This window comes from Crinia signifera, chromosome 6, assembly GCF_055691185.1.
Source record: "Crinia signifera chromosome 6, ASM5569118v1, whole genome shotgun sequence".
In the NCBI taxonomy this organism is placed as follows: domain Eukaryota; kingdom Metazoa; phylum Chordata; class Amphibia; order Anura; family Myobatrachidae; genus Crinia; species Crinia signifera.
Genome location: NC_139222.1, coordinates 13586271 through 13605005, shown reverse-complemented (window position 1 = coordinate 13605005; position 18735 = coordinate 13586271). Strand labels below are relative to the sequence as shown.

General features: G+C 49.9%; 1 protein-coding gene across 2 annotated transcripts; it reads right to left on the bottom strand.

Moving 5' to 3' along the window:
• Positions 1–1946: 1946 nt before the first annotated feature.
• LOC146010006 (uncharacterized) lies at positions 1947–17409 on the bottom strand. 2 transcript variants are annotated; one of them, XM_083150765.1, is made up of 7 exons: positions 16418–17409; positions 14772–14961; positions 10255–10736; positions 8441–8578; positions 7201–7398; positions 4443–4521; positions 1947–4206 (listed from the first exon to the last, which is right to left on the bottom strand). In XM_083150765.1, exons 3-7 carry the CDS (start codon positions 10717–10719, stop codon positions 2138–2140), a joined length of 2949 nt encoding a protein of 982 aa, XP_083006891.1. In that variant the 5' UTR covers positions 10720–10736; positions 14772–14961; positions 16418–17409; the 3' UTR covers positions 1947–2137. The 2 variants fall into 2 exon arrangements, with proteins under 2 accessions (XP_083006891.1, XP_083006890.1); XM_083150764.1 differs by lacking the exon at positions 14772–14961.
• Positions 17410–18735: the final 1326 nt, after the last annotated feature.

Here is an 18735-nt window from a genome sequence, read left to right as displayed (position 1 = left end):
TGCTGGGTGACCTGGGAAATGTGTCCGTGAGTAATGAGTGCACCTGTGCACCTACTGGGTGACCTGTGAAATGTGTCAGTGAGTAATGAGTACACCTGCGCACCTGCCGGGTGACCTGGGAAATGTGTCAGTGAGTAATGAGTACACCTGCCGGGTAACCTGGGAAATGTGTCAGTGAGTAATGAGTACACCTGTGCACCTGCCGGGTGACCTGGGAAATGTGTCAGTGAGTAATGAGTACACCTGTGCACCTGCTGGGGTGACATGGGAAATGTGTCAGTGAGTAATAAGTGCACCTGTGCACCTGTCGTGTGACCTGGGAGATGTGTCAGTGAGTAATGAGTACACCTGTGCACCTGCTGGGTGACCTGGGAAATGTGTCAGTGAGTAATGAGTACACCTGTGCTCCTGCTGGGTGACCTGGGAAATGTGTCAGTGAGTAATGAGTACACCTGTGCACCTGCTGGGTGACCTGGGAAATGTGTCAGTGAGTAATGAGTACACCTGTGCACCTGCTGGGTAACCTGGGAAATGTGTCAGTGAGTAATGAGTACACCTGTGCACCTGCCTGGTGACCTGGGAAATGTGTCAGTGAGTAATGAGTACACACATGCACCTGCTGGGTGACCTGGGAAATGTGTCAGTGAGTAATAAGTGCACCTGTGCACCTGTCGTGTGACCTGGGAGATGTGTCAGTGAGTAATGAGTACACCTGTGCACCTGCTGGGTGACCTGGGAAATGTGTCAGTGAGTAATGAGTGCACCTGTGCACCTGATGTGTGACCTGAGAAATGTCAGTGAGTAATGAGTACACCTGTGCTCCTGCTGGGTGACCTGGGAAATGTGTCAGTGAGTAATGAGTGCACCTGTGCACCTGATGTGTGACCTGAGAAATGTCAGTGAGTAATGAGTACACCTGTGCACCTGCCGGGTGACCTGGGAAATGTCAGTGAGTAATGAGTACACCTGTGCACCTGCTGGGTGACCTGGGAAATGTGTCAGTGAGTAATGAGTACACCTGTGCACCTGCTGGGTGACCTGGGAAATGTGCCAATGAGTAATGAGTGCACCTGTGTACCTGCTGTGTGACCTGAGAAATGTCAGTGAGTAATGAGTACACCTGTGCACCTGCCGGGTGACCTGGGAAATGTCAGTGAGTAATGAGTACACCTGTGCACCTGCTGGGTGACCTGGGAAATGTGTCAGTGAGTAATGAGTACACCTGTGCACCTGCTGGGTGACCTGGGAAATGTGCCAATGAGTAATGAGTGCACCTGTGTACCTGCTGTGTGACCTGAGAAATGTCAGTGAGTAATGAGTACACCTGTGCACCTGCCGGGTGACCTGGGAAATGTCAGTGAGTAATGAGTACACCTGTGCACCTGCTGGATGACCTGGGAAATGTCAGTAAGTAATGAGTGCACCTGTGCACCTGCCGGGTGACCTGGGAAATGTGTCATTGAGTAATGAGTACACCTGTGCACCTGCTGGGTGACCTGGGAAATGTCAGTGAGTATTGAGTACATCTGTGCACCTGCTGGGTGACCTGGAAACCATGAGCTGTTTGGGCTCCTGAGGACCAAGTTTGAGAACCCCTGTTCTATGATCACTAGTAGATTCTCATTGAGCACTATCTCCTCTACATACTGTACCTTCTTGTATACATAGCATCTATTCTACTTCATTTACAGTTTGAATGTCCGTATTCTAAGTTAGAAGACTGCTTATGGGACTTTAGTTGGACACTATTATGTACTGGAGGTACAAAATCAGATATGATTTATCGCATGTAAAAAATGGAATATCAAGTGGCTAATTGTATCTGACCTGTCCCGGGGGAGCTGCCAGGGAAATTAGGTCCGACTTGTTGTCTGAAGGACAAGTTGGCCTAATGTATGGGGGCCTTTAGATACGGACTAAAAGATGCCACAAGGTTCACACCCATGAAAACTAAATAAACTTTATTAGGAAACATTTGATAACTCCTCTCATCCGAGAAGGCCCTAACTCATGTGCCATCTGAGCCAGTCATCAATGACCTTGGCAATCACATGAGTCTGTCGGCTCTTTGAGATCCAGTGGCCAATTAGTCCCTGAGGAAACAATATATATGGACCAATGAATAACCACAGTAGCCTCAACGACAAAAGCGTATCCCACATTTAGAGCACTGAATCCGTTTTCCTCCCGAGTGTATTATCTGGTGCTTAGCCAGGTCCAGGTTACTCTTGAAAGATTCGTGACAATCAGGACAGTTGTACAAAATCACCATCATGTCCGGCCTCTGTTCAATGGTGTAAAAAGGTTTATTATTAGTTCCCGGTACCGCCTTGCCGCCTGCTTTTGGCAAGTTTTCTGTTTTGGGGCTTTCAAGATCTCCAACCTTGGAATCTGGTGGAATGTTGGGTTTACATCCATTAGCAGCAGGTTTATGGAGGTCCGTGTCTATGAGGCCTCCTCCAAAACTTGAGATGGGTTCCTTCTTACTTTGAGTAGATGCACCTTGTGCGCGAATGGTGGGGATACCACCACTGCATGAACACTGAAACCATTTTTTTCTTGAGTGAAGTATCTGATGTCTCGCAAGAGCCAAGTTACTTCTAAAAGACTGGTCACAGTCAGGACAGTTGTACATAATCAACATCATGTCCGGTTTCCCCAGAATTTTGTAAAAAGGTTTATTAATATTTTTGACCATCATGTTGGAGCTTGGTACTCTTACGCTATCACCAGGGTTTGTGTTTTCAGAAGCTCCAGCTTCAAGGTCTGTAGAAATGTTGGATTTGCATGGCTCTCCCGTGGGTTTATAAATGTCAATGTCTATGAGGTCTCCTCTGACACATGAGGCCGGTTCCTCCTTAATATGAGTAGATGTATGCTGTGTATGACCTGTGGGTGTATACATGTCAGTGTCTGTGAGGTCTCCTCCATCACGTGAGACCGGTTCCTCCTTAATATGAGTAGCTGTATCCTGTGTATGACCTGTGGGTATATATGTGTCAGTGTCTGTGAGGTCTCCTCCATCACGTGAGACCGGTTCCTCCTTAATATGAGTAGATGTATATGGTGTATGACCTATGGGTGTATACATGTCAGTGTCTGTGTGGTCTCCTCCATCACATGAGGCTGGTTCCTCCTTAATATGAGTAGCTGTATCCTGTGTATGACCTGTGGGTGTATAGATGTCAGTGTCTGTGAGGTCTCCTCCTTCACATGAGGCCGGTTCCTGCTTAATATGAGTAGATGTATCCTGTGTATGACCTGTGGCTGTATACATGTCAGTGTCTGTGAGGTCTCCTCCATCACATGAGACTAGTTCCTCCTTAATATGAGTAGCTGTATACTGTGTATGACCTGTGGGTGTATACGTGTCAGTGTCTGTGAGGTCTCCTCCATCACGTGAGACCGGTTCCTCCTTAATATGAGTAGATGTATACTGTGTATGACCTGTAGCTGTATATATGTCAGTGTCTGTGAGGTCTCCTCCATCACATGAGGCTGATTGCTCCTTAATATGAGTAGATGTATATGGTGTATGACCTGTGGGTGTATACATGTCAGTGTCTGTGTGGTCTCCTCCATCACATGAGACCAGTTCCTCATTAGTATGAGTAGATGTATACTGTGTATGACCTGTAGCTGTATACATGTCAGTGTCTGTGAGGTCTCCTCCATCACATGAGGCCGGTTCCTCCTTAATATGAGTAGATGTATCCTGTGTATGACCTGTGGGTGTATACATGTCAGTGTCTGTGAGGTCTCCTCCATCACATGAGACCGGTTCCTCCTTAATATGAGTAGCTGTATACTGTGTATGACCTGTGGGAGTATACATGTCAGTGTCTGTGAGGTCTCCTCCATCACATGAGGCCGGTTCCTCCTTAATATGAGTAGCTGTATACTGTGTATGACCTGTGGGAGTATGCGTGTCAGTGTCTGTGAGTTCTCCTCCGTCACATGTAACCGGTTCCTCCTTAGTATGAGTAGATGTATACTGTGTATGATATGTGGGTGTATATATGTCAGTGTCTGTGAGGTCTCCTCCATCACAAGAGGCTGGTTCCTCCTTAATATGAGTAGATGTATACTGTGTATGACCTGTGGGAGTATACATGTCAGTGTCTGTGAGGTCTCCTCCATCATTGAAGGCTGGTTCCTCCATAGTTGCAGTAGATGGCGATCCAATAAGGCTAATTACAATTGTATCTGTAAATACAAAATGTGACCTGATGGATTATTATAATGTGCATCATATTTTGGCTATAAAGTAAGGTTGGAGAAACGTAATATTTTTCTATAAAGCCCATCTTCTGTAGGATAACTAGGAAATCAAATGATTTTACTTTTACTAATAACTATAGAAAAATATTCTGTTCAGTTGTCCCTGAAATCCTGTATAATACAGACTGTGTACAGACACTGCAGTGACAATCGCATCCTACCTGGAGATATGGGGGATTGACTATTCTCCATCATCACATCCTTGTACAGAACCTTGTGTCCTTCTATATACTTCCCCTCCTGCATGGAGAGATAGACAGTGACATCCTGACACACACAATGATACAGTCATCACCCAGACACATCCCCCGGTGTTACTGTATAACGTCCCAATCCCAGCGGTCACCTCTCCTGTCACATTCCCTGGTGTTACTGTATAATGTCCCATTCCCAGCAATCACCTCTCCGCTCACATCCCCCGGTGTTACTGTATAACGTCCCATTCACAGCAGTCACCTCTCCGGTCACATCCCCCGGTGTTACTGTATAATGCCCCATTCCCAGCAGTCACCTCTCCGGTCACATCCATGGTGTTACAGTATAACGTCCCATTCCCAGCAGTCACCTCTCCGGTCACATCCCCCGGTGTTACTGTATAATGCACCATTCCCAGCAGCCACCTCTCCTGTCACATCCCCCAGTGTTACTGTATAACACCCCATTCCCAGCAGTCACCTCTCCGGTCACAACCCCCGTTGTTACTGTATAATGTCCCATTCCCAGCAGTCACCTCTCCGGTCACATCCTCCGTTGTTACTGTATAATGTCCCATTCCCAGCAGTCACCTCTCCGGTCACATCCCCTGGTGTTACTGTATAACGCCCCATTCCCAGCAGTCACTTCTCCGGTCACATCCCCCGTTGTTACTGTATAATGTCCCATTCCCAGCAGTCACCTCTCCGGTCACATCCCCCGTTGTTACTGTATAATGTCCCATTCCCAGCAGTCACCTCTCCGGTCACATCCCCTGGTATTACTGTATAACGCCCCATTCCCAGCAGTCACCTCTCCGGTCACATCCCCCGGTGTTACTGTATAATGTCCCATTCCCAGCAGTCACCTCTCCGGTCATATCCCCTGTTGTTACATTATGTACCATTCCCAGCAGTCACCTCTCCGGTCACATCCCCCAGTGTTACTGTATAACGCCCCATTCCCAGCAGTCACCTCTCCTGTCACATTCCCCGGTGTTACTGTATAATGTCCCATTCCCAGCAATCACCTCTCCGCTCACATCCCCCGGTGTTACTGTATAACGTCCCATTCACAGCAGTCACCTCTCCGGTCACATCCCCCGGTGTTACTGTATAATGCCCCATTCCCAGCAGTCACCTCTCCGGTCACATCCATGGTGTTACAGTATAACGTCCCATTCCCAGCAGTCACCTCTCCGGTCACATCCCCCGGTGTTACTGTATAATGCACCATTCCCAGCAGCCACCTCTCCTGTCACATCCCCCAGTGTTACTGTATAACACCCCATTCCCAGCAGTCACCTCTCCGGTCACATCCCCTGGTGTTACTGTATAACGCCCCATTTCCAGCAGTCACTTCTCCGGTCACATCCCCCGTGTTACTGTATAACGTCCCATTCCCAGCAGCCACCTCTCCTGTCACATCCCCCAGTGTTACTGTATAATGCCCCATTCCCAGCAGCCACCTCTCCTGTCACATCCCCCAGTGTTACTGTATAACACCCCATTCCCAGCAGTCACCTCTCCGGTCACATCCCCCGTTGTTACTGTATAATGTCCCATTCCCAGCAGTCACCTCTCTGGTCACATCCCCCGTTGTTACTGTATAACGCCCCATTCCCAGCAGTCACCTCTCCGGTCACATCCCCCGGTGTTACTGTATAATTTCCCATTCCCAGCAGTCACCTCTCCGGTCACATCCCCCGGTGTTACTGTATAATGTCCCATTCCCAGCAGTCACCTCTCCGGTCACATCCCCCGTTGTTACTGTATAATGTCCCATTCCCAGCAGTCACCTCTCCGGTCACATCCCCCGGTGTTACTGTATAATGTCCCATTCCCAGCAGTCACCTCTCCGGTCACATCCCCTGTTGTTACATTATGTCCCATTCCCAGCAGTCACCTCTCCGGTCACATCCCCCGGTGTTACTGTATAACGCCCCATTCCCAGCAGTCACCTCTCCGGTCACATCCCCCAGTGTTACTGTATAACGCCCCATTCCCAGCAGTCACCTCTCCGGTCACATCCCCCGTTGTTACTGTTTAATGTCCCATTCCCAGCAGTCACCTCTCCGGTCACATCCATGGTGTTACAGTATAACGTCCCATTCCCAGCAGTCACCTCTCCGGTCACATCCCCCGGTGTTACTGTATAATGCCCCATTCCCAGTAGTCACCTCTCCTGTCACATCCCCCAGTGTTACTGTATAACACCCCATTCCCAGCAGTCACCTCTCCGGTCACATCCCCCGTTGTTACTGTATAATGTTCCATTCCCAGCAGTCACCTCTCAGGTCACATCCCCCGTTGTTACTGTAAAACGTCCCATTCCCAGCAGTCACCTCTCCGGTCACCTCCCCCGGTGTTACTGTATAACGTCACATTCCCAGCAGTCACCTCTCCGGTCACATCCCCCGGTGTTACTGTATAATGTCCCATTCCCAGCAGTCACCTCTCCGGTCACATCCCTGGTGTTACTGTATAATGTCCCATTCCCAGCAGTTATCTCTCCGGTCACATCCCCCGGTGTTACTGTATAATGTCCCATTCCCAGCAGTCCCCTCTCCGGTCACATCCCCCGGTGTTACTGTATAACGTCGCATTCCCAGCAGTCACCTCTCCAGTCACATCCCCGGTGTTACTGTATAACGTCCCATTCCCAGCAGTCACCTCTCCGGTCACATCCCCCGTTGTTACTGTATAACATCCCATTCCCAGCAGTCACCTCTCCAGTCAGCAGCTGAATGATCTTGTTGGTGAGTTCCAGGATCTTCTGGTCATTGTGCCTCTCCTGTATCAGTGAGTGAGGTGGAGGCACCGTGATGGAGGTCTGGGTCCTGCCCAGTTCTCTAGATACAGGGTGACAAGTGCTCAGTGTTGTAGGTTCAGAAGGAACATCAGCCTTCTTCACAAGGATATATTCCTACATATTGAGAGACAAAAGTCACATGAAGATTTCTGGTCATTAGTGCATTTAATAAATTAATCAAGTATAACAGTCAATGGCGGCCTGGGGCAAAAAGGACCCACCATGGGAATGCATCAGTAGGGTCCCATATCAGCCACCAGTCCTTAATCCTACTTTGAGCTGTGACAGTTTTTAGCCCACAAACTCTCCACGCCACCCCCCAGTCCCTATCTGCTCCTACCTCCAATCTCTGTCCTCACAGCTCCCTCTATCCATATCCAGCAAGTTTGAAACAGATCAGTGTCCCTGCGAAAATTGCTTTCACTTTCACAAAGGATTAAATTGGTCCAGCGAGTGGCCTCTAGTGGTAAGTGGTGGTACTTCACCTCATAGAGGTGAGGAGTAGTTAGCCTGAAACCTTTTGGGCAGGGGGGGCACCTAGTGTATACTTACACCACTGGGCGGGTTGTTGGGGTTTAATAAAAGGCAGGAAACAATTACAGGTCGAGTATCCCGTATCCGAATATCCGTTATCCAAATTATTCCGAAATACGGACATTCCAGAAAGTGAAATTTTTTTTTTTTTTTTGCTAAAAACTCACTGGGGACATTTGTAACAGCATCACTGGGGACATGATATGTAACTGGCACTATATATGTGCAAGACAATGATTGCTTGGCATTCAAATTCAGTGCTGAGAGAGAACACACATTTTGTTGCACGTTTTTGAAACCTTGTTTTTTGAACAATTAAAATATATTTGTGTGTATTTTATGTGGTAATAAAATATATTTGTGTGTATATTATGTGTTTATACAGCATAAATGCAAGTTACTTCAAAATACATCATTGAAATATTAAAATATCCCGAAATACGGAATAATCCGTTATCCAAAATTCTCCTGGTCCCGAGCATTTTGGATAAGGGATACTCAACCTGTACTAACTGAATAATAGCACAGTGATGTCACCGTGTCATCTCCAGAATCCTTCACCTCTACCGCAAGCTGCCTGTTAAATTCATTGAGATAATAGTGATGTCACTGTGTCACTCACCTGTCCAATCAGGAGGTAGATGATTTCCAGGGTGAGATTTAGTATATTTTCAATCATTTTGCTCCTGGGTTGTCCGTCAGCTTCCAATGACTTTTCTTGGGAATACCGAGTGCCGTTATTTTTGAGACTTGATTTACCCTAGATGTAGAAGGTATACAGGATTGCCAATGATATTCCTGCGCCTACAGCCGAACAAACACATTGTACAACAGTACAGCATAACTCTGTGGTTTATCTTAGCATTGATTAAGGATGAATTACATTCATTTTGTATATGCCTGCAGATCATTGAAAAGCACTGGGGCCATCAGGGTTGATTCCAAACATTGCACTGGAGCCGTGGCAGTGGACTAAAACCACAGCCCTGGGGCCATGCAAGTTGATTCCAACTACAGAACTGGGGGAATGAAGTTCCCTTCCAACCACAGCACTGAGGCCATGGGGTCCCTTCCAACCACAGCACTGGGGGAATGAAGTTCCCTTCCAACCATAGCACTGGGGAAATGGAGGTCCCTTCCAACAACAGTCCTGTGGCCATGCAAGCTGATTCCAACCACAGCACTGGGGGAATGAAGTTCCCTTCCAACCATAGCACTGGGGAAATGGAGGTCCCTTCCAACAACAGCCCTGTGGCCATGGGGTCCCTTCCAACCAGAGCACTGGAGGAACGGAGGTCCCTTCCAACCACAGCACTGAGGCCATGCTGGACAATTCCAAAAACAGCCCTGGGGCCATGAGGTCCCTTCCAACCACAGCCCTGGGACCATTTAGGTCAATTCCACCAACAGCACTGGTACCACAGTGCTCCCGTCCAACAACAGCCCTGGAGCCATGGTTTCCCTTCCAACCACAGCACTGAGGCTATGGTGGACAATTCCAACAACAGCCCCCGGGCCATGGGGTCCCTTCCAATCACAACCCTGGGACCATGGAGGTCGATTCCAACCACAGCACTGGGACCATGGAGGTCGATTCTAACCACAGCACTGGGGCCATGGGGTCGCTTTCATCCACAGCACTAGGGCAATGGAGGTAGATTCCAACCACAGCACTGGGGGAATGGAGGTTGATTCCAACCACAGCACTGGGGCCATGGAGGTCGATTTCTATGACACCTCTGGGGTAATGGAGGTCGATACCAACCACAGCACTGGTGCCATGAGGTCGCTTCTAACCACAGCCCTGGCTCCATGGAGGTCACCTCCAACCGCAGCACTGGGGGGAAAGGAGGTCGATTCCAACCTCAGCAGTGAGGCCATGGTGGACAGTTGCAACAACAGCCCTGAGCCCATGGTGTCCCTTCCAACCACAACCCTGGGACCATGGAGTTCGATTCCAACCACAGCAATGGGACCATGGAGGTCGATTCCAACCACAGCACTGGGACCATGGAGGTCACCTCCAACCGCAGCACTGGGGGGAATGGAGGTTGATTCCAACCTCAGCACTGAGGCCATGGTGTTCCTTCCAACCACAACCCTGGGACCATGGAGTTCGATTCCAACCACAGCACTGGGGGAATGGAGGCCACTTTCAACCACAGCACTGGGGCCATGGAGGTTGGTTCCAACCACAGAACTGGGGGAATGGAGGTCGCTTTCAACTACAGTATTGGGGCCATGGAGGACGATTCCAACCATAGCACCATCTGTGTAGAGTTTGTACGTTTCATGGGTTTTCTCCAGGTAATCTGATTTCCTCCCACAGTCTTATATAAGCACCAGTAGTTTTATATGTGTGTGGGAGACAGTTTAACTCCAATGGGGTATATTTTCAATGAAGCATTCCACGCCAAGAGGTTTGCTATCACTTACCGCCACATACTGACAAGAGCCCGGGGAAGGCGGTGGTCTCTTGTCAGCAAAATCACAGGAAGTGTCGGTGCCTTGGTTAGCATTCACATCAAAAGGGGTTTCCGCACAGCATGGTCCAACTTTGGCGCACGGAACGTCGGACGAGTCCATACGTGCTTTTTTCAGTGGCGGATTCCACGGGCCGTCACTGGGGAATATAGTTGGTGCAGCATCTGTTTTTAATATTCTTTTCTGCCCCTGCACATAACACTGGCCGGTGAAATGTTCTGAACATATTCGGAACGCGTAGTTTCCCGCTCCCTCATATATCTTCTCAGCGGTTTCATTAACGTTCTCGATCGGCTGCCCGCCCTGCACTAGGAGCCCCAGCCAGGTTTTGATTCTCTCCAGACTGTTGGGAAACTCGTGCATGGAAGTCTTCCGTGCGCTATTATTGGTGCATCCGGCAATGAAGCATTCCGCCATTTTGCTTGGTTTCAGCTCTGAAAGACATCAGAAGAACTTTATTTAAACTTTCCCTGATGACAAGCAACCTGGAGATTGCTTGAAACATCAATCAGTTGCCCACATTATAGGCCACACGTTACATAAAATGCTGATTCCAATTGCATATAACCCCTTTCCCCAGTGTCCCCCGATGAAGCTGCACATACAAGGCCGGCGCTGTTAGCTAACCACGTAACTCTTGGTTTCTCTTAAAGAAAATTTAGGACATAAGGGGTTAAAAATTATACCATTAGTAAATATCCTTGCCTCCCCCACTAGCCGTGTGCCTGTCCCTTACCTCCCCTACTACCAGTGTACCTGTCCCTTACCTCCCTCACTAGCCGTGTGCCTGTCCCTTACCTCCCCTACTACCAGTGTACCTGTCCTTACCTCCCCCACTAGCCGTGTGCCTGTCCCTTACCTCCCCCACTACCCCATGTACCTGTCCCTTACCTCCCCCACTACCAGTGTACCTGTCCCTTACCTCCCCCACTAGCCGTGTGCCTGTCCCTTACCTCCCCCACTACCAGTCTACCTGTCCTTACCTCCCCCACTACCAGTGTACCTGTCCCTTACCTCCCCCACTACCAGTGTACCTGTCCCTTACCTCCCCCACTAACAGTCTACCTGCCCCTTACCTCCCCCACTACTAGTGTACCTGTCCCTTACCTCCCCCACTAGCCGTGTGCCTGTCCCTTACCTCCCCCACTACCAGTCTACCTGTTCTTACCTCCCTCACTACCAGTGTACCTGTCCCTTACCTCTCCCACTACCAGTGTACCTGTCCCTTACCTCCCTCACTACCAGTGTACCTGTCCCTTACCTCCCCCACTAGCCGTATGCCTGTCCCTTACCTCCCCCACTACCAGTCTACCTGTCCTTACCTCCCCCACTACCAGTGTACCTGTCCCTTACCTCCCCCACTAGCCGTGTGCCTGTCCCTTACCTCCCCCACTACCAGTCTACCTGTCCTTACCTCCCCCACTACCAGTGTACCTGTCCCTTACCTCCCCCACTACCAGTGTACCTGTCCCTTACCTCCCCCACTACCAGTATACCTGTCCCTTACCTCCATCACTACCAGTGTACCTGTCCCTTACCTCCCCCACTAGCCGTATGCCTGTCCCTTACCTCCCCCACTACCAGTCTACCTGTGCTTACCTCCCCCACTACCAGTGTACCTGTCCCTTACCTCCCCCACTAGCCGTGTGCCTGTCCCTTACCTCCCCCACTACCAGTGTACCTGTCCCTTACCTCCACCACTACCAGTGTACCTGTCCCTTACCTCCCCCACTAGCCGTGTGCCTGTCCCTTACCTCCCCCACTACCAGTCCTTACCTCCCCCTCTACCAGTGTACCTGTCCCTTACCTCCCCCACTACCAGTGTACCTGTCCCTTGCCTCCCCCACTAGCCATGTGCCTGTCCCTTACCTCCCCCACTAGCCGTGTGCCTGTCCCTTACCTCCCCCACTACCAGTGTACCTGTCCCTTACCTCCCCCAATACCAGTATGCCTGTCCCTTACCTCCCCCACTACCAGTGTACCTGTCCTTTACCTCCCCCACCAGCCGTGCGCCTGTCCCTTACCTCCCACACTACCAGTGTACCTGTCCCTTACATTCACCTCTAGCCGTGTGTCTGTCCCTTACCTCTCCCACTAGCCGTGTACCTATCCTTTACTTCCCCCACTAGTCGTGTACCTGTCCCTTACCTCCCCCACTAGCCGTGTGCCTGTCCCTTACCTCCCCCACTACCAGTGTACCTGTCCTTACCTCCCCCACTACCAGTGTACCTGTCCCTTACCTCCCCCACTAGCCGTGTGCCTGTCCCTTACCTCCCCCACTAGCCGTGTGCCTGTCCCTTACCTCCCCCACTACCAGTGTACCTGTCCCTTACCTCCCCCAATACCAGTATGCCTGTCCCTTACCTCCCCCACTACCAGTGTACCTGTCCTTTACCTCCCCCACCAGCCGTGCGCCTGTCCCTTACCTCCCACACTACCAGTGTACCTGTCCCTTACATTCACCTCTAGCCGTGTGTCTGTCCCTTACCTCTCCCACTAGCCGTGTACCTATCCCTTACTTCCCCCACTAGTCGTGTACCTGTCCCTTACCTCCCCCACTAGCCGTGTGCCTGTCCCTTACCTCCCCCACTACCAGTGTACCTGTCCTTACCTCCCCCACTACCAGTGTACCTGTCCCTTACCTCCCCCACTAGCCGTGTGCCTGTCCCTTACCTCCCCTACCAGCTGTGTGCCTGTCCCTTACCTCCCCCCCACTAGCTGTGTAACTATCCCTTACCCATACCTCCCAACTTCTGTCCGTATGAAATAGGGACACTCGTCCGAAAAGGGGGCGGGGCATATGCAAATGAGGGTGCGGCTTATGCTAATTAGCCGCGCCCTTATTTTCATACGAGAATAGACGCTGTGCGCATGCGCACAACGTCTATTCTACTAGATTGGGGGTCTCCCAACTGTCACCCCCCGCAGCGGGACAATGCCTGCCGCGGGTGGGACAGCGGGACAGGACCCGAAAATCAGGACTGTCCCTCTAAAATCGTGACAGTTGGGAGGTATGTCTTACCTCCCCCACTACCCCGTGTACCTATCCCTTACTTCCCCCACTAGTCGTGTACCTGTCCCTTACCTCCCCCACTAGCCGTGTGCCTGTCACTTACCTCCCCCACTACCAGTGTACCTGTCCTTTACCTCCCCCACTACCAGTGTACCTGTCCCTTACCTCCCCCACTACCAGTGTACCTGTCCCTTACCTCCCCCACTAGCCGTGTGCCTGTCCCTTACCTCCCCTACCAGCTGTGTGCCTGTCCCTTACCTCCCCCCACTAGCTGTGTAACTATCCCTTACCTCCCCCACTACCCCGTGTACCTGTCCCTTACCTCCCCCACTAGCCATGTACCTGTCCTTACCTCCCACACTACCAGTGTACCTGTCCCTTACATTCACCTCTAGCCGTGTCTGTCCCTTACCTCCCCCACTAGCTGTGTACCTGTCCCTTACCTCCCCCACTAGCCGTGTACCTGTCCCTTACCTCCCCCACTACCCTGTGTACCTGTCACTTACCTCCCACACTAGCCGTGTACCTGTCCCTTACCTCCTCCACTGCCCGTGTACCTGTCCCTTACCTCCCCCACTGCCAGTGTATCTGTCCCTTACCTCCCCCACTACCAGTGTACCTGTCCCTTACATTCACCTCTAGCCATACTTCCCAACATGACTCAATCCAGTAGGGACACAATGCTCTGTTCCTGGACTTGTATGTATGATTGTAGGGGGCAGTACAGATGATGTAATGGTTAGCGCTGCGGTCATGGGTTTGATTCCCACCATGCCCCTAACTGTGTAGAGTTTGTATATTCTCCCCATGCTTGAGTGGATAGTCTGGTTTCCTCCCAAAATCCAAAAATATACTGGTAGGTCAATTGGCTCCCAACAAAATTAACCCTAGAATGTCTGTGTGTGCATGTCCATGTGGTAGGGAATATGTAAGCTCCACTGGGGCAGGGTCTGATGTGAATGGTCAAACATCCTCTGTACAGTGCTGCAGAATATGTGTGCGCTATATAAGAAACTGTTAATAAATAATAATAATAAAATTGCCATCACCTGTGTTGAACTGGTTAAGTGATGAGAAAGGCGTTTTACCACAGGTGATGGCAATCATACAATAAGAGGGAAGTCCAGGAGCAGAGCATTGTGTCCCTCCTGGAGAGGGTCATGTTGGGAGGAGGTGTGGTCTAGCCCTGTACCTGTCTGTTATAACCAACCCAAACTACCAGCGTACCCCCCTACCCTTAGCACACACACCAGTCCCCCCAGCCCATGATAAGTTGCCCAGGAGGACACGTATGTCTGATTGCAACTTCTCAGGCAGCAGGTAGAAACATAGAATTTGACGGCAGATAAGAACCATTTGACCCATCTAGTCTGCCCCTTTTTTTATAGGTAGGGAGATTGTATCCCAGGAGTGATACTTATAATAATATATCACCCCAAGCCTGCAACACACTGACCTGAAAGGAGTTTCCAGCAGCAGCAATGATGACAGTGTCATGTGACAAGCTGAGCCTATAGCAATGCTGCAATGATTCCCTGTGTATAGGGAGGAAGGAGGGGGAATGCTCAGACCTATTAACTCTCTCAAGGTCCTAAACATCGCTGCATCTTGTGCATCTACAGTTAACTACTCCAACCCCTTATTGCCTGCATTAATACAAAAAAATAAAAATCAATATGAAAAGTCAATACATTAATAACAATAATGATAATTAGGGATCTTTATTGATTAAAATCTGTTTTAAATACACATCTAGTCGACACAGTCCCAAAATGTTATTTTTAGGGTTAGGTTAGAATAGGCGAAAAAAAAACCATTGTGTTGACATTCTAGTGTTGACTTAAATATTCAGATTATGCACAGGTTGGCATTTTAGCCATGTTGACATTTATAAGCGTCAACGTTTTAGCTTTCAACCTACCTGGCATGCTGACATTGAGGGGAGGATTGAGTTGCCAGCGGCGATCTCGCATAAAAGTGTTTGTGCCCCGCAGGGCTACAAGCACTTATGTGGGGGTGGGCGAAGGGTGACGCTGTTGCCACTATAGCGTCGGCACTCTGAATGTCCGATTATTCACATTCTGTTATGCAAAGAGCAATAACCTAATCTTCCCGTAATGGTGGGGAGGCTCCTGAAAATCAGGTGTCACTCCTCTCCACCTGGCAAAGTTGGAAAGTTTCCCAGCCAGCAGCCAATCTGTCAGCCAAAGCGTTAGGTCGACAGGTCCCGAGGTAGACATAGACACAGTTGGAAGTCAACCGCAGCCCCTTACATCGCTCGCGATGCTGCGCTCGGCACACTATTTTATTCTCCCACCACGCCCTAGTGCAGGGCTGGGCAACACCGGCCCTCCAGATGTTGATGAACTACACATCCCAGGATGCTTTGCATTAGTTTTGCTATGTGGCCATGCTGAAACTGATGCAAGGCATGCTGGGATGTGTAGTTCATCCACATCTGGAGGGCCAGTGTTGCCCAGCCCTGCCCTAGTGGATGGTAGGGCATCAAATGGTGCCTGTCGGCACGTCGGCTCAAAAAACAGTGAAAAAAACCCATGTCGACCTAACGCTATGTCGACCTAAACCCATGTTGACCTTGTACCATGTGGACCTAGAACCCTGTCAACCTAGTTGCATGTCGACCCAACGGTGTTAACCTAATGACTGTCATTAGGCAGTCGATAATACGACCGTATACCCTTTATCTGCGCTCACAGGAGTCAGTGGGCAATGCTAACGGGGTCAGGTAATTATACTTACCCTCCGCCTCCCCCCAGCCTGCCCTGACTCTAACAATACTCGGCTAGCACCTAACCCCTCCCATCCCACAACCAAACATTAAGCCCCCCCCCTAAACCAAGGCATCAGTATACAGAACACCAGCATCTGTACCACATGTTACAGAGACAGGTTATCATGGAGGAAGTCCATGCTAGGACCTTAGCATCACTCAGCTTCCAGCATATTAGCTTGTTAAAGCGTGTTTGTACCCCTCATAGTGCTATTGCCATCCCCATGCAAGAAGGACATTTACCAGAAGTATTATAAAAGATATAATTATTTATTCTTCATCATACACAAGAATGTAATTCAATACAATACCACATAATAAGACATCTTCACGTCTCGGCTTCCCCATCACTGCTTATCTCCTTACTCCTCTCCTCATGTGACACCCACGACCACCATACGACCAGCTCACCCTTGGGTGCAGTTGTGGCTAGTTTTATAACTTGATGATTTGGGCTGACACTCCTAGTAATATGTCATAACCATCATTTCCTAAGTCCAAGTCTGGTATTCTAACTGCGTATTCTATTGGCACTTATTGTGGCTGGTCTTATGACTTTGTTTCAGTGTGTATGTGAAGGGTCCTTTCCAAAGACTATTCTGGAAGGACTATTACGTGACATATCCTGTTGTTGTCTTATACAGAACATCTGGTTTTCATTAGTTAACTAGAGAAAAAACAAATCACTGTTACAACATGGAAGAACTTATCAGAACCAGGAGCATCTGGTCCGCCTGGATCTCCTGGACTAGAATTATAGAATGACTAGAATCATATACCTTTAACAAGCTATATTACGCTCCCCAACACATCCACATACGATTTTATTATATTTCTACTAGTTAAAAGCCTGTCAAAATGCCATCTTCTGCAATGTGCTTTCACAATAACATATGTTATTACCGTAATTTGGTCCGTCGTGTGGCCTCTAGTGGTCAGAGGCGGTACTTCCCAGTAGCAGTCCTCTGCCTCTGTTTTAAGTGCGATCTTCTCGTTAAAAGCCACCACCAGTGCCAGGCCCGGACATTCCATTGCCCGGAACAGCTGTTGCCACCACGCTCCCACTAAGGCTCCTCAAACACACACAGGTTCTACACTCCAGTCAGTGCTGACTCCCCACCCCTGCGGCTACCGCCACTGCCAATCACACAAGTGAGCAGCCTGCCACCTGGTCACTGCGGTCTGTGAATAGCGGCGGGTGCAGTGGCAGGAGAAAACAGGCGATCTGGGGTGGGGAATCGGGACTGCACTGGCTGGCGGTGAGTGACAGGGGGGGGGTGGGGTTTTCCCCTAGGTGCTGTGGTGGATATTTCTGGGGTTTATCCTGCCCCCCCCCCCAAAAAAAAAAAACACCACTCAAGGAGTGAATGTAATACAAAATAACTTTGTCGCCTTTTTCTACACACATATCCCCATAAAAATGATTTCAGTTCATCTTGAATATGGCTACTGGATTATTTGTATCACTGTAGAATTACTACAATTGGAACCCAGTCCCTGTTTTATGTTGGGAGTGTATAAGAGATGATGTTGTTCATTAACAGGACTGGACCTTAAAAGTATCATTACACAAGATGGTCCTATACCCTTTTGCAGTGGTTCATCTGCCTAATGCTGCCCATACAATTATGCGATCAGATGCGATGGGACATCGCAATGCGATGTCCCATCGCATCTGATCGCATCAAGTGGCGCCCAGTGCAGCACCCGATGTCGCATGCCATCCTGCGATGGACATCGGGTGCTGGAAGAGGGGTAGTGTGGGGCTGTGTAGGCGGGACCGGAGCTGTGGACCAAAGCGGTGGAGCTTTCAGGCAGCAGCAGCAGTGACTTTGAAACACTGGGACGGCCCTCTGATTGGCTGAGCTCTCAAGCCAATCAGAGGGCCGTCCAGTGTTTCACAGTCATCTGCTGCCGCGTCCCGCCGCCTGAAAACTCCACCACTCCGGTCCCCGCTACACAGCCGCCATGTCTCCCCTGCTGCTGCTGAGTCCCGCCGCCTGAAAGCTCCACCACTTCGGTCCCCGCTACACAGCCGCCATGTCTCCCCTGCTGCTGCTGAGTCCCGCCGCCTGAAAGCTCCACCACTCTGGTCCCCGCTACACAGCCGCCATGTCTCCCCTGCTGCTGCTGAGTCCCGCCGCCTGAAAGCTCCACCACTCCGGTCCCCGCTACACAGCCACCATGCCTCTCCTGCTGCTACTGAGCCCCTCAGGTCCCCAGGATTAAGGTACCGGCTCCCCGCCAGCGCTCCGGTCCCCATCCCGGCCCAGCTGCTGATTGCATTTGAGCAATCGCATGTGGTTAAAAACCACATGCGATTGCTCATGCAATTCAATAAATATTATGTGCAGCTCATTATATCTATCGATGCGACATTCGACGGCGGGCCCGCGCATCGCGTCGAATGTCAGCTTAAAAATGCATGCAATCATTCGATTTATCGGCCAGATGTGGTCGAAATCGAAGGATTGCATGCAATATCTAACATATGTATGGGCAGCATAAGCGTGATGTCAGATTTATGACATCATGGTCTGAGGGGGTGGGGCCAGCTGAGCCCTGTTGCAGCCCTGCCTTTAAATGTCCAGTGACTATCAACAATACTGGGATTGCCAACTATCTGAAA

Bases quoted from the DNA above. Each gene is read 5' to 3' on its own strand.
- LOC146010006 (XM_083150764.1), bottom strand. From the start codon at position 16,454: ATGGGGAAGCCGAGACGTGAAGATGTCTTATTATGTG. The intron at 10,737-16,417 runs GTATTGTATTGA...GATGTCTTTCAG, and splicing joins TGAAGATGTCTTATTATGTG to AGCTGAAACCAAGCAAAATG. The intron at 4,522-7,200 runs GTGACTGCTGGG...CTCTCCATGCAG, and splicing joins TTCAGCTGCTGACTGGAGAG to GAGGGGAAGTATATAGAAGG.